At 39.8% G+C, this 27,376-nt stretch overlaps 1 protein-coding gene across 4 annotated transcripts in view; it reads right to left on the reverse strand.

The window, feature by feature from the left end:
* Positions 1 to 27,376, reverse strand: part of PCCA (propionyl-CoA carboxylase subunit alpha) — a 385,844-nt gene that overhangs the window by 234,340 nt on the left and 124,128 nt on the right. For all 4 annotated transcript variants that reach the window (XM_036297141.1, XM_036297140.1, XM_036297142.1 and 1 more), the window contains one exon: positions 13,252 to 13,288. In XM_036297141.1, the coding sequence (XP_036153034.1) occupies positions 13,252 to 13,288 (37 nt within the window). The remainder of the gene's footprint in view (positions 1 to 13,251; positions 13,289 to 27,376) is intronic.

Raw genomic sequence — 27,376 nt, forward strand, 5'->3', positions numbered from 1 at the left:
TGTTATGAATCGTAATGTAAATACCTGATATGCAGGATATATTTTCATGGTTCCAAATTGAACATAATTAAAGCATAGTGATTAATCACAAAAACAATAAGTAATTATATATGTGTTTTCCAATGGTCTTAGGGCGACCCCTGTGAAAGGGTCGTTCGACCCCCAAAGGGGTCGCGTCCCACAGGTTGAGAACTGCTGACTTAGGATGAAAAAAAATAAATTTTTGTTGTTTGAGGTCAACAGGGTGGAATACTAGAGCTCTGATGAACTAATGATAATAGATTCAAATAAAAATTAGCACATTACTAAGAGAATTCCAAGGAAATATAATTCACAATCTACTGGGAAATTTGGCTGCTGTGCAAGACTTTGACACATTCAAAAGTTCCTTTAGAGACTACAAATAAGGAGATAGTTTAAATTCATGCACTATGGGGAAATGAATTCCATTACCAATGCATTACACATGCTGTGTTTATTTGGTCATAATTTTCTACTGATTTTATTGTTCTCTTTTAATTAAAATTAGTTATGTTAGTTTTATCATTATCAATTTAGTTTTGGTGTACCCTTTGGATTAGCAGACTTAACACTAAGGTGATGTACATTTACATTCATATTATCTGGGCTTAAATTATCCAGTAAGTAGAATGTAAATGTATGTGTTGTACTCCAACTATGAATTATTTATATCTCTACTACGAAAGATATATACAATCTCTAAAAAAAGGTACCTGTAGGTGATCCTTATCATCACTCAGTTTTTCCACTGGAAAATAAAAAAGAGCCTTTTGCAACAGAGTTATAAAGAAAGGTATGTAAGAATAATACAAAAATACAATAAAACTAGAGAAAGATGACAGACTAAAAAGAACAAAAAAAATAGTGGGAACAAATATAATATGGTGTAATACAGAGAGAGAAGTTGTGAAATTATGCTTAAACCCAAAATGTGTATGCTGGAGTAATAAATAAAAGAAAATCTAAACAGCCAAATGACAGTGATAAAGAAAGAGAAAGGGGACACAGAGCACATGTTCCCATCTCCCAGGGACTATCATTCTGACCTCCAATGACCACATCCTATCTAATAATAGACAAACATGGTAATTAACCGTACCTCCGACACGCTTCCCATTGGCTAATCAGGGCGATGTGCAAATTAACTGCCAACCGAGATGGCGGCCGGCAGCCAGGCAGCTGAAGCGAACAGGAGGCTTGCTTGCTCCAGTGATGGAGGAAGCCAAGGTTCCCCGCCTGCTGCCACCAAGCTCTGAGCTGCACTCTAAGCAACTATGTTGCAATTATAGAAGCTAAACAATCCCCACAAACCTGCTTTCAGCCAGCCAGGCCTCAGAGTTGGAGTTGCAACAGTGCCGGGGTCCTGCCCCAGCAGGTCCAGGGGTCCCCAAAGGTGTGGACGGAGTCGGCGAAGAAGGAAGGACACGGAGACAGCGTTCAGTTGATCAGCAGCCCACCCAGGATCTCCAGCCAGGATCTCCAGCCAAGTTCTGGTCTGGATCTCCAGAGAGGTTCTGCTTAGGATCTCCTGCCAGGGTCTGTGTCCATGTTCTCTTGCTAGGTTCTCCAGGTTCTCCAGCCAGGTTCTGTAGCCATGTTCCCTCGCTAGGTTCTCCAGCCAGGTTCTGTCCAAGTTCTCCAGCCAGGTTCAGTCCAGGTTCTCCAGCCAGGTTCAGTCACCAGGTTCTAGTCAGGTTCTCTTGCCAATTTCTTAGTCAGGTTCAGTCCAGGATCTTTTGCCATGTTCTCTCCAGCGAAGTTCTTCTGTCTCTAGTTCTGTGTAGGTTCTGTCTTCTTCGTTCTGTGTTCTAAGCTCTGTATTCTAAGTTCTGTCTCTTGCTGTCTTGTTACATCTGTATTTATACCAGTTGATTCAATCCTATCAATCTCTATTACAAAGGTTAGGGCGTTTCTTATCTTCACTCCAGGGAGTAAAGATTATGTAGCTTAAGCACGATTGTTCGTAGTTAAAGTGATTAATTACCTGCCTGGCACTTAGTTAAGAGGTTTTATTCCCTCCCTAACTTCAGGGGAAAATCCCTACCTGGGGAAACAACCTTTCTCAGAGACCTTGGTTAAAACACATAGTGCCAAGAAGGTGAGCAAACATATTAAGAACAGTATGCCATATATGCCAGGTCCCTTGAAACAGCAAGCATGGACCGGCTCCCGGCACAACAGTGTTTCAATTATAGAAGCTAAACAAAGCCCAGCCGAGGTCTCAGAGCTGGAGCTGAGCCTCAGAGCTAAAGCCGGCTCTCAGCTACAGTGACAGCCATAGAAGGCAAATAAATCCCAGAATTAAAAAAAAAAGAAAAAAGGGAGAGGTTGGGAGTTTCAGTCACCTGCCGCCTGAAAACGGCCCTCAGCCCCTCACCCAGACTGGCCAGGCACCCCAGTGGGGACCCCCACCCTGAAGGGGGTGTGACCAGCTGCAAACAGCCATCATCCCCTCATCCAGGCTGGCCAGGCACCCAGGCGGGACCCCCACCCTGATCCGGGACACCATTCAGGGAAAACCAGCCGGCCCCCACCCCTGCTCCAGGCCTCTATCCTATATAGTAACAGGGTAATATGCAAACTGACCCTAACAGCAGAAGGACTGGGAATGACTGGTCACTATGACACACACTGACCACCAGGGGGCAGACGCTCAATGCAGGAGCTTCCCTCTGGTGGTCATGGCGTCTCACATGGGAGGAGCTCTGCTCAGCCACAAGCCAGGCTGATGGCTGCCAGTACAGCGGTGGTGGTGGGAGCCTCTCCTGCCTCCTCAGCAGCACTAAGGATGTCCGACTGCAGTTTAGGCCTGCTCCCCACTGGCAAGTGGACATCCCCCGAGGGCTGCCGGGCTGCCAGAGGGATGTCTGATTGCCGTCTTAGGCCCAATCCCTCGGGGAGCGGGCCTAAGCCAGCAGGTGGTCATCCCCTGAGGGGTCCCAGACTGCGAGAGGGCACAGGCCGGGCTGAGGGACACCCCCCCTCCCCCGGAGTGCACAAATTTGTGTGCACCGGGCCTCTAGTCTATACTAATAATAGAGAAATATGCAAATTGTCCGAGGCACCATCACAGTGCCGGGAGCCGGTCCATGCTTGCTGTTTCAAGGGACCTGGCATATATGGCATACTGTTCTTAATATGTTTGCTCACCTTCTTGGCACTATGTGTTTTAACCAAGGTCTCTGAGAAAGGTTGTTTCCCCAGGTAGGGATTTTCCCCTGAAGTTAGGGAGGGAATAAAACCTCTTAACTAGTGCCAGGTGGGTAATTAATCACTTTAACTACGAACAATCATGCTTAAGCTACATAATCTTTACTCCCTGGAGTGGAGATAAGAAACGCCCTAACCTTTGTAATAGAGATTGATAGGATTGAATCAACTGGTATAAATACAGATGTAATAAGACAGCAAGAGACAGAACTTAGAAGACAGAACTTAGAATACGGAACCAAGAGAGATAGAACCTAGGCACAGAACCTACACAGAACGTTCTCTAGAGACAGAAGAACTTTGCTGGAGAGAACATGGCAAAAGATCCTGGACAGAAACTGGCCTCAGAACCTAGAGACAGAACCTAGCAAGAGAACATGGCAAAAGATCCTGGACTGAACCTGACTATTGAACATGGCAAGAGAACCTGACTAGAACCTGGTGACTGAACCTGGCTGGAGAACCTGGACAGAACCTGGCTGGAGATACTAAGCAGAACTTCGCTGGAGATCCAGACCAGAACTTGGCTGGAGATCCTGGCTAGAGATCCTGGCTAGGCTGCTGATCAACTGAACGCTGTCTCTGTGTCTTTCCTTCTTCGCCAACTCCATCCACACCTTTGGGGACCCCTGGACCTGCTGGGGTGGGACCCCAGCATCACAGTAACAGTAAGGACTGTACAGCAGGCTGCATGGGGCGACTAGGCCAGCAGGGGGGTTAGTGAGAGACGACCAAATGACTGAAGAGCAGGCCAGCAGGGGGGTTAGTGAGGGATGACCAAATGACTGAACAAGCAGGCTGCATGGGGCGACCAGGCCAGCAGGGTTGTGCAGTTGGGGGCGATCAGGCTGGTGGAGGGGGCAGTTGGGGGTGACCAGGCCAGCAGGGGGGGGGGCAGTAAGGGGTGACCAGGCTGGCGGGGGGGGGGGGCAGTTAGGGGGCAGCCAGGCCAGCAGAGGAGGACACTTGGGGTGACCAGGCCAGCAGGGGTGGGCAGTTGGGAGCGACCAGGCCAGCAGAGGGGGACAGTGGGGATGACCGGTGACCAAGCTGGAAGGGTGAGCAGTTGGGGAGACCAGGCTGGCGGGGGGGGAGCAGTTAGGGGCAGTCAGGCCAGCAGGGGGGGAGCAGTTAGGGGCAGTCAGGCCAGCAGGGGGGGAAGTTAGGGGCAGTCAGGGCAGCAAGGGGGGAGCAGTTAGGGGCAGTCAGGCCAGCAGGGCGGGAAGTTAGGGGCAACCAGGGCAGCAAGGGGGGGAGGGAGCAGTTAGAGGTGACCAGGCCGGCGGGGGTGGGGCGGGGGGGCAGTAAGGGGCGACCAAACGACTGATCAAGCAGGCTGCATGGGGCGACAAGACCAGCAGGAGGAGCAGTTGAGGGCAACCAGGCTGGTGGAGAGGGCAGTTGTAGGTGACCAGGCTGGCAGGGTCACAGTTGGGGGCAACCAGGCCGGCAAGGGGGGCAGTGAGGTGTGACAAGACCAGCGGGAGAGGGGGGAAGTAAGGAGCAACCAGGCCAGCAGGGGGGCAGTTAGAGGAAGCCAGGCTGGCAGAGGGGGGCAGTAAGGGGCGATCAGGCCAGTAAGCAGAGGTGGTTAGGGGTGATCAGGCTGGCCGGGGGGGGGGGGGGGGGGGCGGGCCACTAAGGGATGATCAGGCTGACAGGCAGAGGCGGATAGGGGTGATCAGACTGCTGGGGGGGGGGGGCAATTAGGGGCAATCAGGCAGGCAGGCGAGCAGTTAGGAGCCAGCAGTCCCGGATTGTGAGAGGGATATCCCCCGAGGGGTCCCAGACTGGAGAGGGTGCAGGCTGGGCTGAGAGAAAACGCACCCCCACCCCTGCATGAATTTCATGCACCGGGCCTCTAGTTAGTTAAATAATAGGAAAACAGCAAAATAAAAAACTCATTCTTTAATATAATTCACACACACACACACACACACACACACAAATAACACTTTAACACTATTTTCTTCAACATAGTTGTCCTTAATCATTTCTTATTAAATCTCCTTAGACTACCAAAGATATCTTCTACTGAGGACTAAGTTGGAAAATAAATTAACAGGATATGATTGTAAAAAGGGTATAAATTGTATATTTTTTCCAAAGGTTTCTTCAATATGTCTTAACCACAGAGTTATATACATGTGAAAATTTTCTAAGCAGCATGAAATAGAGAAAATAAAAGATTTCAGGGCATAGCCAAGTATTTTTATCCTTGTAAAATATTAACAATTTATTCTTCTATATAAAAAAAACAAAAAAAAATGCAACTTTTGTTATTGCTATACCATTCCAAAAGGAAAACAGCCAGGGCAGAGAAGAAAGGACGTCCCTGTTCTTACACATTAATCAGAGACAGAGGTCAAGGCAGTCAGAAGACTAATATCAAGAAGAAACATAAAGGAGAACCTAACTTGCAAAACATGAGAGGTGTCACTACCATAGGTTAATGTCAAGATATAATGTTCAGTAAAAGACTCTCATACATTTGAATCTTAGAGTCCTAAAAAACTTCCATTAATCCAGCCTAATGAATCCAAGGACAGCCTACAAGAATTGAATAGCACTGATCATTAAAAAGCACATAGTAAATTTATTTGAATGATCTTAGATTTTTTTTTTATTATTATTCTCTATGTGCTGGGAGTTTATACTTAATATTCATGCTCTTCCCAGGTATCTCCATTACAAAACTAGAGATTAAGGGGGGAGGAGGGCTTTAAAAAATTATTGTCAAATTATTATCAACAAATGTTGTGGAAAAAAAATCTTTAAAATGTGTGATTATACTTAACTTATAAACTTACACGTACATTTCTATCTGAATTCATTCACTGAATAACCACTTGCTGAATATATACTATGTGATGATCATTGCCTTAAGTAATAGAAATATAAAGGAAACCAACACATGAGCAATTTTACTATAAAATATTAACTAAATAAATATAAAACAATCACTTGCAAAGAAAAAATAATTTATTTAATGCAAGTAACCCCACACTATTTTAAGAGAAAAGCAATTCATTAAGATAATTCAACAAAAGGGAAAAGGAATTATTTCCCAATCAAACTAAGACCCAATAACATTGCAATATAAGGAACATACTTTATGAGATGCTTCTACAGTTTGATGTTATTTTTCTCCTTTCCTCTAAAAATTCTGAATCATTCACTCTTTCACTTTTCCTTTTAATAAATAGTTACTTGAGAAAAAAAATGTGTATTCTCTTGTTGGATGTTCTATATACATATTTGTAAGGTCTAATTGGTTTTTAGTGTTGTTCAAGATCTCTATTTCCTTATTGATCTGCTCTGTGGATGTTCTCTCCATTATTTAAAGTGTGAAATTGAACTTTCCAACTGTTTTGTAGCACTGTCTATTCCTCCTTTCAATTCTGTCAATATTTACTTCATAGATTTTTGGTCTTTGCTGTTTATATGTTTATAATAGTATGTTTATGATAATCAGTATGTAATGTCTTTGTCTCTTTCAACAGTTTTAAACTTAAAAGTCTATTTTGTCTGATATTCATATAGCCACTCCAGCTCTCTTTTAGTTACTACTTGCATGGGGTATTTCTTTCCATCCTTTCACTTTTAATTTATTTCTGTCTCTGAATCTATAGTGAGTTTCCTATTGACAGTATACTATAGTTGGATGATGTTTTTTTATCATGCTATCTGCCACAGTGAGATATCATTTCACACATACCTGGATGACCACAAAATTAAAGAAGGAAGGGAGGAAGGAAGGAAGGAAGGAAGGAAGGAAGAAGGAAGGGAGGGAGGGAGGGAGGGAGGGAGGGAGGGAGGGAGGAAGGAAGGAAGGAAAACTATTGGCAAGGATTTGAAAAAACTGAAACCCTCTTACATTGTGGGTAGTAATGTAAAATGGTTCATCTGCTATTAAAAAAAACAAAAACAAAAAACTTTGATGGTCCCTCAAAAAGTTAAACATAAAATTACCATATAACCCAGCACTTCTACAAAGACCAGAAAAAAAAATTAAAAACAAATGTATGTCCACTCATGTTCAGAGCTGCACTATTTCCAATAGTCTAGACGTGGCAATGGCCCAAATGCCATTCCATAGGTGAATGAAAAAACAAAATTCTATATATACACATACATGGATTATTATTCAATCATAAAAAGGAATGAAGTACTGATACATGATAAAACATGATGAACTCTATGTGAAAAAAACTAGACATAGATCACATGTATGATTCCATTTATATGAAATAACCAGAATAGATAAATCCATAGAGACAAAAAGTAAATTAGTGGTTTCCAGGGGCAAGGGAGATAAGTAGTGAATACTAATGGATACAGAGTTTCTTTGGGGGATAATAAAAGTATTTAGAAATGCCTCTGGACATGGGAGGAGGGTGAGGGAAGAGTATGAGGATTAACTTGTAAGGAGGATGAGGGGACTCTCTGGAGTGGCAGTAATGTTCAACATGCTGGTGGGGCTTTGGACTATACAGATGATACATCTATCAAAACAAACATACAGACTTAAAATTTGTTCTTGTTACTATATACAAACTTCTCCTTGAGATAACAAAATTTGATGGAAATATTGAATCCAGTTCATGATATTTATGTTGAAGTATTTATTGGGATGCACACTAATAACTGCAATGTACTTTGAAATGCACCAATATTAAGATGAATTACCAATGGATAGATTAAGTGATAAAGCAAATCTAGCAAAAGATAAATAGTGGAATCTTGGTGTTGGGTATACAGGTACACAATGTAAACTTCTTTCAAAATGTCTTACGGTTGAAATTTTTCAAAATAATATATTGAGGAAAAAGTTAACGAACAAGAAGAATATATATACATAAAAGTCATAAATACTATGCAGTAGTTTATAATATAGGTATGATAGAATGATCATGTGGCAATATTAGAATATCTTCTCTCAAAGACATTAACATTTAAGCCAAGAGGTAACAAGGAGCCATTCATGTGAGGACATCAGCAAGAGTATTCCAGGCTCCCCTCCTACCAAAAAAAATATATATATTTTTTTTTTTCTATGGCCCTGAAATTGGGTGTGTTCAAGAAAGCCAGTGTGACTAAAGTACAGTAGAAGGAAGGTAGATTGGAGAGAAGGGAGGTGCCAAATTAAAGATTTTTTATATATATATTTTATTGATTTTTTACAGAGAGGAAGGGAGAGGGGATAGAGAGTTAGAAACATCGATGAGAGAGAAACATCGATCAGCCGCCTCCTGCACACCCCCTACTGGGGATGTGCCTGCAACCAAGGTGCCTGCCCTTGACCGGAATCGAACCTGGGACCCTTCAGTCTGCAGGCTGATGCTCTATCCACTGAGCCAAACCGGTTGGGGCGCAAATTAAAGATTTATAGTCAGGGTAAGGAGTTTTTATTTTATCTTAGTGCAATGAAAAGCCATTAGAGGTTTTAAAGAAGGGATGGGGTGAAATGAGATAAATGTGTCCCTATTATTTACAGTTTTAAAATATCACACTAACTGCTATGTGAAGAATGGCTTTGAAGTGTTTAAGAAAAAGTACAGTCCCTTCAAGGACAATGGTAGTTTGGAAGAGAGTGTTGGTAGTAAAGATAGTGAGCAGTGAGTATGAGAGATATTTTGAATGAAGAATGGCAGTATCTATTGACGGATTGACAATAGAATGACAGGAAGAAAGGCACTAGGATAGAACTTGGGTTTTAGTTACTGAGTGAACGAAGTGACATTTAAAGAGATGTAGAAGCTATAGAAGAAGCCGGTTTGGAGCATTGTGGACCTGAGGATCAAAAAAAATTAAATTAGGCATGATTTTTGCTTTTAGGCAAAAGAAAAGAATGAGAATAATCTGGAAATTGTTAAAGGGCAGGTTTTAGATTTAGAATTTCTTTTCCTTTTAAGAATCAATTTTGGCTTAATTGTATTAAGGGCCTTTGATCCAGTAAAAATGCAAATCAAGCTCACTGATTTCTGTTGTCTATCTCTGGGGTTAAAGATAAACTGAGGATCAAGAGTCCTGTATCTTTAAACTTAGAAAGGTCAAAGAAAAAATCAGGAAAGAGAATGAGAAAGACAAGAAAGGCCAAAGAACAAGTACTTGGAAGTAACATATTAAGTCTTAACTGTCTCACACTCTGTCAGTGATAAGAGACTGTTTCTTGAATTCCACATACAACATGCTTAACTGCTTTACAGTATTTTAAACAAAGTTTTAGCTATCATCCTTTAATCCCATTAGTTTAGCCAAAGTATAATGAAAAATCCATGGTTTTTAGAGCTAAATGAACCTAAATTTCAAGCAGGCCCACCACTCAGTAGTCCAGTGACCTTGAGCAAATTACTTACCATTTCTAATCCTTAGTTACTTAAATGTAAATGAAAATAATTAACCCAAGAATTAGCATTAGAAATAACATTCACAAAGTGCCTTCCACCGGGAAAGAATGCTCCATAAACAAGAGCTACTATTATGTAAAAGACACCTAATTCATCAATGCTCAATGCAGTTAGTTTCCCCCTTTGGCAGAATAGATTTACTTCTCCTCTTGTTTCCAGAAAAGAAGTAAAGACATCAGAGGGAAGGGGCCATGTAAAAGATGATCAATTTCATTTTACCATGTAACACAGAAAGAAGTAAAACAGAGAAATTTACAAGTAGCCCTGACATATGGACAATCCACAACTTGTTTAGAACTAGGAATATACTAGTATTTCCCATGGAAGCAATGATCAATTCATCTGTTAAGATGAACTCACAAAGGCTCATCGAAATCATGTGTAGTTAAAATGTGATATATCTCAATGAAATTAGTAGAAAACAAAACTGATGAATCACCAAAACAATTCAGAAAACCAAGAGACTTTAATAATAAGTAATTCATTTCTGTTGGAAGCTGGCACTTGAGAAAAAAGGTTTTATGGGAGGTTTTGGTGGTAATTCAGGGAAATTCCAAAAGATTTATAAAGCTGATGACCCTGGTTCTTTATTATGTCTTATTTCACTTCAAACTGTATGGCTTCCCTTTCTTTCAGCATAAGCAAAACATTAGCACTCATATACTTAATAACCATGATTGCAACCATTTATTTTACAAATGGGAAGGAGTAACTGGGGAAGAATTAGAAGATAGAAAAAAAGGAGTCATCAAGGATGTGCCCAAATATAAAGAAAAGGGCCTTAGATCGAATCAGTAGTGAAAATATGAAAGGTGAGTAAAGCACAGCATTAAATATTAAGGGAGGAAAACCAAGCGATGAGAATTGGTCAGAGTCCCATCATGACTCACTGGTTATTTTAAAGGTCACTGATTACTTTGAAAAAGTGGAAGACAAGACATGAAAACAAGCAAACCAATCTGGAGCCTGCCATTTACACAAAGGAAATGCTCAAGAATTGAAGATTCATAATTTAAAATGTGGCATGCCAATGTAATTCAAGATTTTCTTCTCCATTTTTATTTCTCCAAATTCCTCCAACTATTGCCCATTTTATGTAGATACTATTGTGATAATTGTATATTATATCCATTATGTAGATAGTAACAACAGTATCTAAACTAGAATTAGAAAGATGAATTTTGAAATCGAAAAGTATACAATGAAATGAAGTTGTTTTAGGAAAGTCTCCTCAAAAGCCAGCAGGTATGCTGCATGCCTCTTAGGCTCTGAGGAATGCCAGTGATTTCAAACCAGAGAGAAGCTTTTGATTTCCTCAAAAAATAACAACAACAAAAAAAAAACAAAAAAAAAACCCCACAAATCAGTTCCATGCAGTCCAACTTCTTCAGCAATCTAGCAGATCTTCCTATGAAGAACTGAAATGCTTTTTGAAAATGTTGATGAGCCTGAAGAAATGACTGGTGACGAGACATTGTACTCAGATAAAATATGATTTTTTAGGGCCTACTCTTAAATCCAGGACCTGTATTATTAAGGTAAATGTTTTCAAAACAAACTAACAACAAAGCACATGTAACTATGAGCCAACGCCAAATAATTTAGCCAAACCCAACCAGAAACAAGATGCAATAAGCCAAATATTTTTTTAGATCATTGAAGAACTGATAAGCTTACCTGTCCCTATTGTAAAGAATATATCCTATATAATAAAAGCCTGATACGCAAATTGTTCCACCAGGAGTTTGACCGCTCGCTATGACGTGTGCTGACCACCAGGGGGTGTCTCGGAACATGGCGGGCGTCGGCAAGGCAGTGCTGGCAGCAGGCGGCAGTGGAGGCACTGCCGGCCCCAATGGGCCCCTAGGAGAGCAGGACTGCAGTGGGATGGTGGAGCAGGTAAGCAGGCGGAGCCAGGCCAAGGCAGGTGCAAGCGGGAGCCTGATCGCCCCACCAATCACCCCGCAGACAGTAATCAGCAGATCGGGGTCAGGCCCCAAGCTGGGACAGGAAACTGGGGATGGGTGGTGGCGACCAACCTCCCGCGGCACCTGGGCAGGGGACTGCAACCTCTCTCTGGTTACCTGGAGGCAGGGGTGATGGGGATGAAGGTGCGGTGAGAATGCGGGGTGTCCGCTGAGCTCGCTCTCACTCCCCTTGCTACCCTCCCCCAAGACACCAGGGCTCGTGCTCCAGGGAAGCCCCAATGCTCAGGTGCCAGGCGACCAAGAGGAGCCTGCCCCACACCCATGTGGCCTCTTCAGGGTGAACTGGGCCACAGCCGCTGAGACCGCAGGGGTCGGTCAGGCTCCCCGTGGGTTCGTGCAGGAGCCGGTCTGCGAGGCTGGCCGGGAGAGAGCATGCTACCCACCGGGCTTCTGTGCAGCGCCGTTGGGCGGCCCAGAGGCCCACGCTGCACCCTGGCCCGCAGCATCCAGCTGTGCTCATTGCATCTCCACGGGGGGGACTCGGGCACCGTGACTCAGGCAGAGGGGGGGCAAATGGGGGCCCAGAGGCCCAGGTGCTGCCCAGGGCCCAGAGGTCAACTAGGACCTGCCCTTCCATGCCAGACGCTGGCACTTCAATCACAGGCCAGGCCTAGGAACCACACCCATGCAGGAATTTCAGGCACCAGGCCTCTAGTTTACCAATAAAAGTGGTCACTTTCAAACCAAGAAGATATTTCTGCAAATCACAACTATGTAAACTTTGCCAAATCAAATGCTCTCCAAATGAATAAAATAAGTCTAAATGATCAATCTTAATGAGAAAACAGAACTAAAGAAATGTTCATGTGGGAGGCTACAAAACTTGGCCCTATCGGTGTAGGAATGCTAATAAGATGCTGTGAATTCCTGACTAGCAAGTATTGTCTAATTTCTCTCATATCTGCAAATATCTATCAAGTACAAAATAGTAATGTGATTAATAAAACTGTAGTTATTTTGTTGCCTTGCTAATCCTCGATAGCAATGTACCCTCATACATTTCCTTAATTAGCTAGCACTTAAAAAATAAAATAGTCATGAGCTCCAAGAATATTTTTGAAAATACAGAGTTGAGCAACACTGCCCTGGTACAATTATGCCTAAAACAGCCAAGTAAAATAGTCATTAAAATGTCCTTCAGTTTACCTTTTACTCCAATTTAGAATACTCAGTTCTAACTTCTCACATTCTATTTTCTCTTTCCTAGCAAAATTGGTGATATTTAATATCTTAAGAAAAACAAAAAATTGAAGAGCCTTGTTAAACATGATATCTTTGTTTTAACCATATATGTCCTTAACTTTAAATAAGTGTCATTCAATTCCATACATATAAATTTACATTACATTCAAGCTCAAGAATTCTTAAGATAATTCCTTCTTTTAATTAGTCAGTGATTTCACCTATTAAAAGAGCTATAATTAAGGTCAAATTACTCTTTAAGTTCACTTTAATAACAGAATATGGTAATTCGGCAGAAAAATTCTTCCAGAGTGACAACTAATCAGAAACCTAAACTATTAAAATATTATTTGCTCTATGGGAATTTCTTATTACATATTTACTCAACCATATCTGCTAAAAGACAGAGAAACTCTACCAAAGTTAATTTAAGAACTTACCAATTTCCCTTGCAATTCTGACAGCTTCATCTGCATCCTGTAAAAGCAGGAAATGAGACCCAACATTAATCCCATCAGCCATTGCACAATGTCTTTAGGGCAGTCATATATTGCACCACTGTCTCCTCTGATTCATTTAATGTTCAATTTTACAACCTTCTAACTCTTTTCATTCAGAGAAATGTAAAATTAATACCATAAGTGGAATGTAAATTTTACCTCATCATTATTATATTAAGAAACTCAAAGCAGTTTGAAAGGAGCTGGCAGGAAGCACTACCAGAATTGCCAAATGATTTGGTGCAGTTGCTGAAGTTTAACAGCAGAATTTAGATGTTTACAATCAATACTAAATCATAAATCAGATCATTAAAGCTTGTCCACAGCCAGCTTGTTTTTGTCTCTCTGATATTTATATGTCATGTTTTCCTAGATTCTGTCAGCAGGGGGAGTTGATTCTCTATTGTTAGGAAGAAGCTCAATAGATTTTCCAGAAATAAAAAAGTAAATCCCCAGTATCTATAGGTATTACCAATCGTCATCATCATCGTCCCCGCAACCACCACCAAAAAAAAAAAAAAAAAAAAAAAAAATCCTTGAGAAATATCCATTACTTTTTCTTTCTTCTTTTTTATTTCATACCTTTTCACTATTTTATCTTTAAAAAACAGAAATTCAACAAACCAGCCAGTGGGGGGAAAACTTCCAAAAAGCCAAGAAAAGAACATGCATTCCAAAACAGTACAAGGTAAAAGCTTATGAATGTAAGGATTAGTTACTGCTAATCAACTAATACCACTGAAAAGACAAAACCTTCCCTTGAATCTAAACCATTTCATTGATCATTAACTCTCACCTAACATGCCTCACTTAGGACATTCTTGAAACATTTCCCCATATAACAACAAAGAGAAAGCTGAAAAGAAGGTGTTAAATACATCCTCCTAGTAAATTTAACTTTTTTTTATAAATCAGTGACATAAACTATCACAAGGAATGACAATAATTTTTTGAAACCACTAACTGGTAAGCATGCCTGAATTTTTTAGAAAATAACTTTAAAGTATTAAAGGGAAGGCATTTTTTAAGCTTTTAAGCAAATACTTTAAAAATGTAGAGTAACCAAATCAGAATCCTTCCCCAAAAGTGGGAGCAGGGGATGTTTATAACTGGTTCATTTATGTCTAATAAAAAAAATCTTCTTTAAAAGTCTTCAGTACCTAATAACATCCCCCTGAATAAGGAGGTTGGCAGGGGAAGTTGTCAGAAAAATTTAATTTCCTTTCATTAGCCAGTCTGCTCCACAAATAGGTGCTTGTTAAGTTCAAAGCAGTCCTGAAAGCGACATCAGTTTTAAGTCTTTTTTTTTTTTTTTTTTACTCCAAGCAGTCACATCTGCTAATGAGATTTTCCAAATAACAATTGTTTTCAAGTCAGAGATAAATCTATACCTCCCATTCTACGCCCTTCCCCCCAAAAAATCAAGGTTTACTGCTTTATTACACCTTGCTGTTTTTGCTGACCCTACATTCTCCAAATTTTAGGTTAAAGGTATAAAAATCATGAAAAGGGTCATTTAAGAATGTTAGTGGTTTCCACACATTGAGTTGGAAGGTTCTTTGTTGGAGCCAGTGACAGTTATTGGAGAATACTTCCCCTTAATAGCCTCTCTGTCAGGAAGTGTTAAACCTGCCAAATGCGGACAATTAGTGCCTCGCGAACAAAATACAGGAAGAGTGCTGGCTGATGGAGACTGGATTGTAAGAAGCCAAGAAGGAAACTTTAAACAAGTCTTTTCTTTGAGAAGTGTAATAGTATATTTGCAAAAGATATTCTGAGAGAAAATCAACTGCTGTCTAAAAAGTTCGTTACCTTGAGAGATAAGGCAGATGCTAAAAGATAATTCCTAGAATTCATTAGTCATATTTTAGCATTGAGTATATAGTATATACATATTATGAATGTGTGTATATAAAAAGATATGTTTATACATAGCAAATCTTCTAAAAATTCTTTAACTGCCACAAATCCAACACTTCTATACACTGTCACAAAAAAATCTTATCTTTCAACTAATCACTATTGCTTAAGTTTTCTTACTATGAAAAGCAAATTCTAGTAAGTGAACTTGCAAGTAAAATCAAACTACCTTAAAAATCGACTTTTCACTTGTCATTCATTCATCCAAAAATGTTTTATTGAGGACATATTATAGACTGGACATTAAATATCTATTATCAGTTTCAACAATAAACTATTAAATACAGTCAGCTTCAATACATTCTTCAGGACATTTGGTTTTATTATTGGGCTATATAAAACTAATTTTAAAGAGACAAAAAGCACCATGTAGCTCTCAACTCAATGACACTAACTGAAATATCATACAGTATAACTTCCTTATATGGCTATAGGCAGAAAAAAATTTTAATAAAAAATTAGAATCAATAAAAAAAAGACCAAAAATCATCAGGAAATATGAGCAAATAATTAAATATTAAGTTTACATAAAATAAAATCTAAAAGGATAATATATAAAATATGTTCAACTTTTGTTATAGTTATAGAGAGAGATACAAATTGAAGCAACGAGAGGCACTTTTCATCTGTCAAAGTTTGGTAAGAGGAAGCAGTGATGACCTGAAGGTAAACAAGCATCACACTCACTACTGATATAGTATAAAATGGGGTGATCTTTTTCAAAAGAAATTGTTAGTATCTATCAAAAACTTGAGGACACACGTCTTTCATCCCAGCAATTTCTTTTTTTATAAGTTACCCTACACACACACACACACACACACACACACACACACACACACACACACGAAGAGGTATGCAAACATTCATTATTTTCGTTTTATTGGTGGTGTTCTGATTAGAAAAGAAAATGGGGAAGAGATTAACCAGGGAACTTATATGCATAGCACAGGGACACAGACAATAGTCTGGTGAAGGCCTGGGGGGGGGGCAGGGAGGGTAGGGAGGGGGTCAATGGGAAAACAAAAGAAACAAAGGGTAGATCTGTAATACTTTCAACAATAAAGATAAAAATTTAAAAAAAATAAAATCAGAAAAACAAGGCCTTCAATAAGGAACTGGTACCTTATTTGGTACATATATAAAATGGAATATTACACAGCCTTTAAAAGAATGAGATTGATCCATGCATTCTTATTCATTTATTTACTCATTGATTTAGTAAATATTTACTGCCCAAATACCACATGAAATAGTTGTTGCCCTTGTGAAACTTACAGCCTAATGAGAGGAAAAGAGTAAACAAATTAATTGAGAATTGAAATAAATATTACATGGAAACGAACAGTACTAAGGGAGAGAGTGAGCGGGAGGGACTTCGATATAAACTGCTCAGAAAGGGTCCTTCCTAAGTAAAATTCAAATTAAAGCCTGGCGATAATAAATTCTGCACTCCTACAAAAACAACAGCCAGCCATCACACCATGGGAAGATTTGGAAGAAAAGAACCTAGACAAAAGGAACAATATGTACAAAAACCCTAAATTATCCAGGCACGTAATAGGTTCTAGAAAGAAAAAAAGACCCAAGAGGTGAAACTGAAGCACAGTAAGGAAGTGGCAGGATAAAACAGAGGTAGAACGCCTGGCCTGTTCTGGCAGGCACTTAGGGAATTTGGTAGAGTTCCAAACGCCTTGGTTCTATACAGAGGAATGATGACTCAGGTTTAAGTTTTAAGAAGATAATTCTACAGGGGATTAAGAAGTATAAATTGGTAGTTACAAAATACTCACAGGGATGTAAAGTATCTCACAGTTTAGGAAATACAGTCAATATTATAAGAAGATAATTCTATAAGGGATTGAGAACTAGTTACAAAATACTCACAAGGATGTAAAGTACAGTTTAGGAAATACAGTCAATATTATAATCACTATGTCTGGTGCCAGGTGGGTACTAGATTTATTGGGGGAATCTCTTTGTAACATATATGCTTGTCTAACCACTATGCCATATACCTGAAACGAATACAAAATAATATTGAATGAAAACTGTAACTGAAAATTAAAATTTTTTAAATTAAGCAGAAATACATTTTAGTCAACCTGCAGATGCATAAATAAGGAATAAGTTTTGTTATTCAAGGAAAAAAGAAAATTCTAAATATATGCAAAATTTAATATGTATTGTAGAATGGAAAGTTATCTGTAATAGATACAGTATGACCATATCTACATTAAGACAGAGAAAAACACATTTGGATGCTCATAAAAACTTGCATATGGGCACAAACAAAAAACTCAGCTTTAGTTACTACTTGAAAGCAGTTGAGGAAAGAAAGGAACTTTTACTTATCCTTGTATAACCTCAGATACACATTAAAAACTTACAGCATAAAGATCAAAATTTCATACTACTTTCATAATTTAAAAATTAAATCAATCACACTTAAAGGTGTTGTCAAAATTATCTAATTAATGATTTTCATGGCAACAAATGTTGTTAAAACAAACTAGTATTCCAAAAATCTGCTTACATTTTCCATAGCTCCCCACTGCCTTAAGACCAAATTTAAACTTCTTACCCTGGTTTAAATACTTGATCCTGCTGGGCCACCAGTTTCATCCCGTCAATATCAACTTTGCACTTTACTCCCTACCGCAGAGCCCAGGCCTTCTCCCCAGCTTTTACACATCCTACTAGGCTCTGTCAGAAACTCCCTTCTCTTCCACCTCCCTTCACCAAACCAACTCTATTACTATATGCCATATACTAGGACCTGAAGACATGGGAGGGAAAAAGAAAGGCACCCTCCCAGCCTTCCTGTAATTTACAGTCTAGTGGAAAAGACAGACTTTAACTATGATTGCACAGCAACTAAAAAAAAATCATTATTGAGATGCATGTTATAGAGAAGTAGAGAGGGCTTATGACAGCAGGGATCTCTAATTCAAAATCAGAGTTCCAGGACACTTCTCAGACATAGTGACTCTGAAAGGAGGCCTAAGGAATAAAAGTACGATGGAAGTCAGCATGGCTGGGCCTGAAGAATGAGCCTACAGTAGAGTTAAGCAGGCCTCACAGGCCACATTAAAAAGACTGAACTTCAGTCTAAAAGCAAGGAAATGAAGCCTCACTCTGTCTGCATTTTGAAAAAGTTTAGCATATAATATTATTACTATGTGTATTTCTTACCTCCCTATCCCATTAAAATGTAAGCTCCATGAAGGCAGAAATCTCCATATAATTAGTTCAGTGATATATTTCAAATGCCTAGAACAGTGCGCACAGCAGTGACTCAATAAACTGTTGTTGAATGAGGGATGAAATGAAGGAATGAACAAATGAATAGTTTAGACAGAGGCAGGAGAATGTGAGTAGTCCCAGGTAGGAAACAGTAGTCTAAGTGAGAGAAAAATTACAATTTTTCTCTTAAACTCAGGGTGCATGTTTCAGGATTCACCTAATGTCACTTTTTTTAGAAAGCCTTTCCAGTCCTTCGCCATCCGGTTGGATGCCATTGCTGTATGACCACATTACACTCTGTCCTTCAATTATTACAGCCCCTTGTTACTCTTAATCTCCATGAGAGCAATGACTAGCTCTGTCTCGCTCTTTATTGAATCCCCATAGCTTAGCAAATCAACACAAGCAACACATTATTTGTTGAATGAATAAACAACTATCCATCAGCTACCACAGAAATAAGTCTGCTATGATAAGGCAATCTCTTAAATGTTCTCTACTCCAATGCCAATGTTACAACTACTCATCTCCAGAGCATCAATGTTATAAGTGAGTCAACTTATACCAAGGAGATGTAGTGGCTTGTTCAAATTCACATATCTAATGATATAGAGCAAGGAAATACCACACAGTAGTTCAGGGCAGGGGCTTAAGAACCAGACAGGCTTGGGTTTTGGCCTCAGTTTAAAACAAAGTACTTTCCATAAAATATTGTTGACACTGGGCAAAAGACCAAGCCCAATATTTACCCTGGCCTTTTAATTCTCAATCAAGCACTTTCTTCATTGCATCATGCAACTTCAACAATTGGAAAGTTCAGTTTCAAAGAACCTATTCTTAAAAATTATATAGATAGCGATACCCTGCCATTTTAAAATAAATATTGCACTAATTTAAACAATCAAATTTTACATGGCAATAAACGTTCAAACAGAAGGGCTACAAGTTTAAGTTATACTAAAAAGTAATACAAAGCAGATTCATTTCAATTTACAGATACTAAACTTTATTTTTTTTATTTGCATCTATGATTTCTTTTTTTACTTTTAAATTTCTTTATTGATTTAATAAAAATATGAAATAAGTATTAAACTTTATGTTATCAAATACTCTTGATCTTTATTCATATAAAATACATTTCCTCAAAGAAAAGCATCATTCCTTCTTCACAAATCCAACTTGGCAATATCTTCTATATATAATAAAGAGGTAACATGCAAATTAGACCGGGACACTGTAATGGTCACGACCAGCTCAGGAGGAGGGGCCAGGTGTGGGCACGGAGCCTGAGAGAACAGACAGGGCGGCCCGCACCTGGCCCCAGAACGAACAACACGCAGGGGGCCGGAGCGGAGACACAAACCCACAGTGGGGCCCAGTCCCCAGCAGCCCCACGGCCACGGCGCACCAGCAGTCCTGCCTCTGCTTGGGAGCTGCAGAGAAAACACCTTCTCTGATCACTCATTGGCTAAGCTTGCGGTATGCCACTTGCTTGGGTAATAAGAATCCAAGAAGGTGATCTAGGGTTTTTCCACCTCTCTCCTGGAGGAAAAAACGAAGGTCTACTGATGGAGGGGCTAAGAAATGTCATATCCTGCCCTAGCCAGTTTGGCTCAGTGAATAGAGCCTCAGCCTGCGGACAACAGGGTCCAGGTTTGATTCTGATGAAAGGGCATGTACCTAGGTTGCAGGCTCCTCCCTGGCCGGGGCCCAAGTCAGGGCTCATGCAGGAGGCAACCAATCGAAGTGTGCCTCTCACATTGATGTTTCTCTCTGTCTTTCCCTTTCTCTTCCACGCTCTCTAAAAATCAATGGAAAAATATCCTCAGGTGAGTATAAAAAAAAAGAAAGAAATGTCATATCCTATGAAAGAGACATCTTGAAAATGCCTGAAGAAAGTTGTCATTTTTTTGTGGTGAAGGGACTGGAGTCTGTGTTGATGAAAACACCTTGGTGGCTGCAGCGGCTGGCAGTGGCAGCAGCAGCGAGGTGACAGGGGTGGCGCCTTTCCCTGATCAGCCTGGTCGCCTCTCATGGGGAGTGGGCCTAAGCCGTCAGTAGGACAACCCCTGATGGTTCCTGGACTGTGAGAGGAAGCAGGCTGGGCTGAGGGATCCCCCGGCCCCCCCGCCACCCAATTGGGCCTCTAGTATGAAGATAAAGCAAAACTGATTCTGTTTAACAGTCTTATCTTTAGAGCATTCTTAAGACAGTTCTCAGAGCTTATAATTACATGATATACAATCAATATATGAAAATACTAAAGGGATTTAAAAAGCAGGTTCTGTTCAAGTATTATTGAATTACATTCTATAATTTACTTAAAATTTTTTCTAACAGGTGCAATAATCCCCTTAAAAATAGAAGAAAATTACAATACAAAAATTTTAATATAATAAAACAAATTTGATGCTGATTCCCTTACATAATTTTCAATCGAAGTATTTAGAGTAGTTTTGGATTCATATCAAAAGTAATATATTTGAGAAATTACAAAAAAATGAAAAATGTATTAGCGATAAGATGGCTTCAGATTGGGAGGTCGAAAAAAGGAACAGTCCAACAATATCAGATGACTCTATTCTTCTAAACCAACAGTTTTCAACCGCTATTCCACAAGAATTTTTAAAACATGTAATACCTGACTATTTAGTCAGGGGTACTGAACTCTTTTCCCTTAGATCAGTGGTTCTCAACCTTCCTAATGCCACGACCCTTTAATACAGCTCCTCATGTTGTGGTGACCCCCAACCATAAAATTATTTTCATTGCTACTTCATAACTGTAATTTTGCTACTGTTATGAATCGTAATGCAAATATCTGATATGCAGGATGTATTTTCATTGTTACAAATTGAACATAATAAAGCATAGTGATTAATCACAAAAACAATATGTAATTATATATGTGTTTTCCAATTGTCTTAGGCGACCCCTGTGAAAGGGTCGTTCGACCCCCAAAGGGGTCTCAACCCACAGGTTGAGAACAGCTGCCTTAGATTGTCAAATAGAAAAATGACAACAGCCAACACAACAATAGTGATCTAGTGTGAATGAATTTTTAAAAAATGTTTTTGTCTAGATCAGCAAAAAACACACTTTTGGTGTGCCACAAAATTTTAGTAATTAGTTTATGAGTGCCATGAGATGAAAAAAGTTAAAAGTCACTGTTCTAAATGATAAAAATCCCTGTGGTTCATTCTGTAATCCCACCTTGTTTTGAAGGAAGACACACTTAGGGTCTAAAGTGGAACATTTCAAAACACTGACGAGGAAAGGGTTTAGGAAAGTAACAAGCTATACAATTCCAAAACAGCAGTTCAAGAAAAATGGAAAATGAGGAAAAAAGCCAATGGAACCAGTAACTATTGCTTTTATTCCTCTACTAGTGGCCCGGTGCACGAAATTCATGCATGGGGCGGGGGGGAAGGGGGGGAGATTCCCTCAGCCTAGCCTGCACCCTCTCCAATCGGGGACTCCTTGGGGGATGTCCAACTGCCCTCTTATAATCTGGGACTGCTGGCTCCTAACCGCTCACCTGCCTGCCTGCCTGATTGCCCCTAATTGCCCTGCCCTGCTGGCCTGATCTCACCCCTAACTGCTTCTGCCTGCCTGATCACCCCTAACTGCCCTCCCCTGCTGGCCTGATCTCGCCCCCAACTGCCCTACCCTGCCAACCTGATCTCGCCCACAACTGCCCTCCCCTGCCAGCTTGATTGACCCTAACTGCCTCTGCCTCAGCCCCCACCACCATGGCATTGTCCGGAAAGAAGTCAGACGTCCGGACGATGTGGTCTAATTAGCACTTACCCTTTTATTAGTATAGATTTCAGCATACTTTACATTGAGTGAGTTCTATCATCCAACCCACGAACAAACAGTAAAAAATTCTGTTTTATAGAGACATGGTGAGAGGGATTGGGTGATGTTGCTAAAACCAAATAAGGAGAGCACAAAACAATACAAAAAGGAGCTCACAAAAATCGGGTGCATTTTCTGCAAGCCAAATATATTTGTTAACTCGCCTGGGAGGCAGCAAAGCCCCGCAGCTAAGAGTAAAAGTGTTGGAGTAGAAAAACTGGGCCCCAACACTGGCTCTGTGACAGTGAACGAGTTACCGACCCATGTGCCACTCTGGGATTTGGTTTCCTTATCTGTAAGATGGAGATAATAACAGTATCTATCTCACAGAGTTATTGAAAAGATGAAATTAGTTAAGGCTGAAACACACTAGAACACTCAATTAAGATTGGCAATCTTAAATTGGGCAGGCCACCATCCCAAACTACCAAGATTGTTCCTTTCTAATCTTGGTAGTTTGGGGTGATGGCCTGCCTGATCTTCGTTGTGTATCCTGTGGTCATCATTCATCTTCTGAACCTGTATAACATAGAACTAATACTAGCACTACAATACTGCAAACAAAAAAAAACAAAAAAAAAAATTGTGCATGCATCTCCAGTGCACTTCACTGGTTCAGATGATCTGGGTCCTCATTATTGCTGGTGGGCAGGGAAGCAAAAGCTATAACAAAGACAGGCAAATTCAAATACATCTCCTTGATGCTAAACACCCAATTTATTTCCACAGTAATGTTAGTATCAAATACTGACTCTGCTGTCCACAATTCAGACCATACTTCTTTCTCACTATGTACAGCCTACTTACCAACCTGAATTCTGTACTTACTGCGTGAGAGTCCTGCTATTCATTCTAATGGGAAGCTACTTAGGAATTTACTTTCCTCTGCTGGCTCTAGAACATATCCGCAACTGTTTTTGCAAAATCAAATCAAATTATTGTTTCAAAACACTATGGATAACTCTACCTGTACACAAAAAGCATCTTCAAACTATTCTGCATTCATATATAAAGTAAAACTTTCAACAATCCCAGGTTCAGGAAATAGGTTTCAGCTGATTGTGTTTTCCAGATAACTGCAAGTCAAGCAGAAGACTTTGTTTTAATATATTTTTTAATCTTTCTAAAATTTACTATATATTTCTACAATTGCAAAACAACACAGTAAATATAACTGATTTTTTTTCAAAACTATAAAGTCTTTGTGGCATCATCAGTAAAGTTATTCTTGGTAGCAGAGAAAAGGGATACTGTACTTTGTAATTACTAGGACACAGCTTTTCAATTTTTGTTGTTGGTTTTTGTTTTTTTTTTAATGATTTACTTCACACTAGTTTCTGTTCTTGTTATTCCACTGTTTCGGCTAAAGCAAGAGCACCATTTTTAAAATCTGGGTAATTAGCTGTCTTGGCCAATTTGGGTCAATGGTTAGAGCATCAGCTCTCGCACCAAAGGGTCTCAGGTTCAATTCCCAGTCAAGGGCATGTATCTCAGCTAAAAGCTCAATCTCTGGCTCTGGAAGGGGGTGTACAGGAGGTAACCAATAGATGTGTCTCTCTCACATCAATGTTTCTCTTTTCCTTTCTCCTTCTTTCTCCACCCCCTCTCTTCCACTCTATCTAAAAACAATGGAAAAATATCCTTGGGTGAGTATTAAATAAATAAGTAAAGTAACTTAAAATCTGGCAAACTGAGTGATAAAAACAATTACTACGTTAAAACTATACTTTACGAACCTCATTCAAATACATTATTATACTCTGCTCTGAGATGTAAATGGGTATTACTTTCTCTCTCAGGACAACAGGAACTCAAGACAAGTTTAATGTATTTCCCCCAAGATAATATGCTGATAAGGATTATAATCAAATACAGTACAGCAATTTAATCATTCATAATTCCTCCCTCTGCTTAGAACCTGCCATCTAACAGATCACATAATCCTATAGATTCAACTTCCCCCATCTATCTCCACACTATCTACTTTGCTCCATTCTGATATGTTATTTTAGGTCCCTTATCATTTCTTGCCTGGATTAAAGGAGGCGCACTCTAATTCATCTACCAACCGGCCCCTGTACATTTCCTGTATCACAAACCAAAGTAAGTTTTCTAATTCCACAATTGTATCATGTTAATGTTTCTATCATTTACCTTTTCTCCATTCAGAGGCCCCAAAGCCACAAGAATAAATCTCCAAACCCAGTTGCACAACATTCAAGTCATACATATCTGGATCCTAAATCTATCTCCAGCTCATTTACTACAGACCCTCACACTGCATCCCAGCAGTTTTTTAAAGCCCCCATGGTCCCTCGACTCCAAGCTTTCACAATAAGATTATTTTCACTGACCGTAGAGCTGTGTCTCCATCATCATCCTCACTTTCTAGCTAACTCATTACTACTCAGACTTCAAGTATCACTTAGATATCACTTCCATTGGAAGATCTGCCATGATACCCTGAATGCCCCTTTTACATGGGCCCCATGCATTCTGAGCTTAGCATTATTAAAATGTATTAAATTGCCTGTCTATTTGTAGGTAGGTCTCCCAGTGGAGACTTGAAATTCTTTGAACTTGGGGTCTACAGCTTGTTATTCTTTGCCATACAATTGGGGTGGGATTCCCAAACCTGTCTTCCAATAGCTTCAGATGCACACTTTTCACTCTGCTCTCATATTCAATAGATGGAGTTAGCAAGATGTTGAATAAAATAAAACTTGATAAAGGCAAATACATGATACCAGATGACTAGTTGAGAAATACACTTTAAAACAACATTAGTTTCTCCCTAATGAAAAGAATGATTCAAGAACAAAACATAAGGAAAACCAGCCGAAACCGGTTTGGCTCAGTGGATAGAGCGTCGGCCTGCGGACTGAAAGGTCCCAGGTTCGATTCCGGTCAAGGGCATGTACCTGGGTTGCGGGCACATCCCCAGTAGGAGATGTGCAGGAGGCAGCTGATCGATGTTTCTCTCTCATCGATGTTTCTAACTCTCTATCTCTCTCCCGTCCTCTCTGTAAAAAATCAATAAAATATATATATAAAAAAAGGAAAACCATTCCAGAAGACTCCTTAAGTACTGCACACAATGTTTGAGTTTTTTTAATTTTTCAATTACAGTTGACATTCAATATTTTATTTGTTTCAGGTATACAGCATAGTGGTTAGACATTTATATGACTTACAAAGTGATCCCCCTGTTAAGTCTAGTACCAACCTGGCACCATACCTACTTATTTCAATATTAGAGACCTGGTGCATGAAATTCATGCACTTGGGGAGCGGGGCCCTCAGCCCGGCCTGTGCCCTCTCATAATCCGGGACCCCTCAATCCTTTACTGCCCGTCTGCTGGCTCCTTACCACTTGGCTTGCTGCTCCTTAGTGCTGCCGCAGAGGTGGTAGAGGCTCCAGCCACCACCGCTTTGCTCACCAGCAGTGAGCCTGGCTCAGGGCTTCTGGGAGTGCACTGAGCATCTGCCCTCTGGTGGTCAATGCGCATCATAGCGATTGGTGGTTTTGCCATTCGGTTGATTTACATATTGGCCTTTTATTATATAGGACTACAGGCCTGATGCACGAAATTCATTCAAGAGTAGGCCTTTCTTTCCCCCAGCTGCCGGCACCAGCTTCCCTCTGGCACCCGGGACTCGGGCTTCCCTCCAGCTGCTGGCAGGCACCCAGGACTCAGGCTTCCCTCTCAGCCCTGGCTTCGTCCGGTCTAATTAGCATATTACACTTTTATTATTATAGATTATTGCACACAATTTTTAAAAGATTGTGGTAAACCATCTCCATGTAGCCTCCATAAAACATTCTAAATATTCAAATGAGAAAAAATTTAACAACAAATGTAACAAAATGAAGCCACATTAATTTGCTCAAGTCAGAGGTGAAAATTACTTGGTGAAAAAAAGTAGAATATAATATAGTTGCCAAGAAAAAGAATTTAATCTTAAGTATACCACAGGCTAATATTTTTTAAACCCTAAGGATTTAAAACAGAAATGTCTATAAGTAGCACATACATTCTTCCAATGCAAAAGTACTGCTAATGTAATTGCCAAAACCATAAGGTTTTCCAAAAATGTACACTACATATCTGCATCAGCAAAACTCTATCTGCATAGATATCCTCAAAGGTAATCTTTTACCTAACAAATCTAAGTTACAAAATGTGAAAAGTGGTGTCATTCCAAATGAATATGTAATTACTAACCAAGAAATCCCAATTAATAATCACATCTGAAAGAAAAAAATACCCATAGCCTCATATCGGAAATAGCAAACTGGAAATAAAACTAATATTCAAACTTAGAGAAACAAAAGGGCATTCCTTAAAAACACTTCTAAATACTTATCTGAAAACTATAACCTGCAGGTTCCATTGTGGCTTAAATTAAACCAGACAATAAGTGTTAAGCACTGTAAACCATAGTTAAAGTTAACACAGATAATGAAAACCTATCATTATTTGAGAATATAATAGGATCTTAAAAATCACCTATAACACACAGGGAGATAAAATTGAAGATAACTATTTTCTTCTACTTTCTACTTTTCCCTATTTTTCAAATTAACAGTGGCTGCAAATAAATATAGACTGTCAAATGCAACCTTCCTGAAAAAACAAGCAAAATAACTTGTTGAACAGGCAAACCAAGTGAATTACCTACTACAGTAAAGGTTACCATCTCTTTGAGCTTCCACAGAAATCTGCTAATAGTTACAGTTCAAGGTCCTGTATGCAAAAACTGCATTGCTCTGGGGATGCAAAGCACAGAATAGGGAATATAATCAATAATATTATAATAACTGCGTATGGTGCCAGGAGGGTTCTGGATATATCGGGGGAAACACTTTGTGAAGTATGTGCTTGTACACCTAAAACTAATACAATACAATAGTGAATATAAATTGCAATTTAAAGATAATATTTTTTTAAATGTAGCATTTCTCTGATGCCCACCTGGGCCCCCCATTCAGGGGCCTCCCCAACCACAATGATCAGAAAAATCTCACATTGAGTAG

The sequence above is a fragment of the Myotis myotis genome, unplaced genomic scaffold (assembly GCF_014108235.1).
Source record: "Myotis myotis isolate mMyoMyo1 unplaced genomic scaffold, mMyoMyo1.p scaffold_m19_p_3, whole genome shotgun sequence".
NCBI classification, from domain to species: domain Eukaryota; kingdom Metazoa; phylum Chordata; class Mammalia; order Chiroptera; family Vespertilionidae; genus Myotis; species Myotis myotis.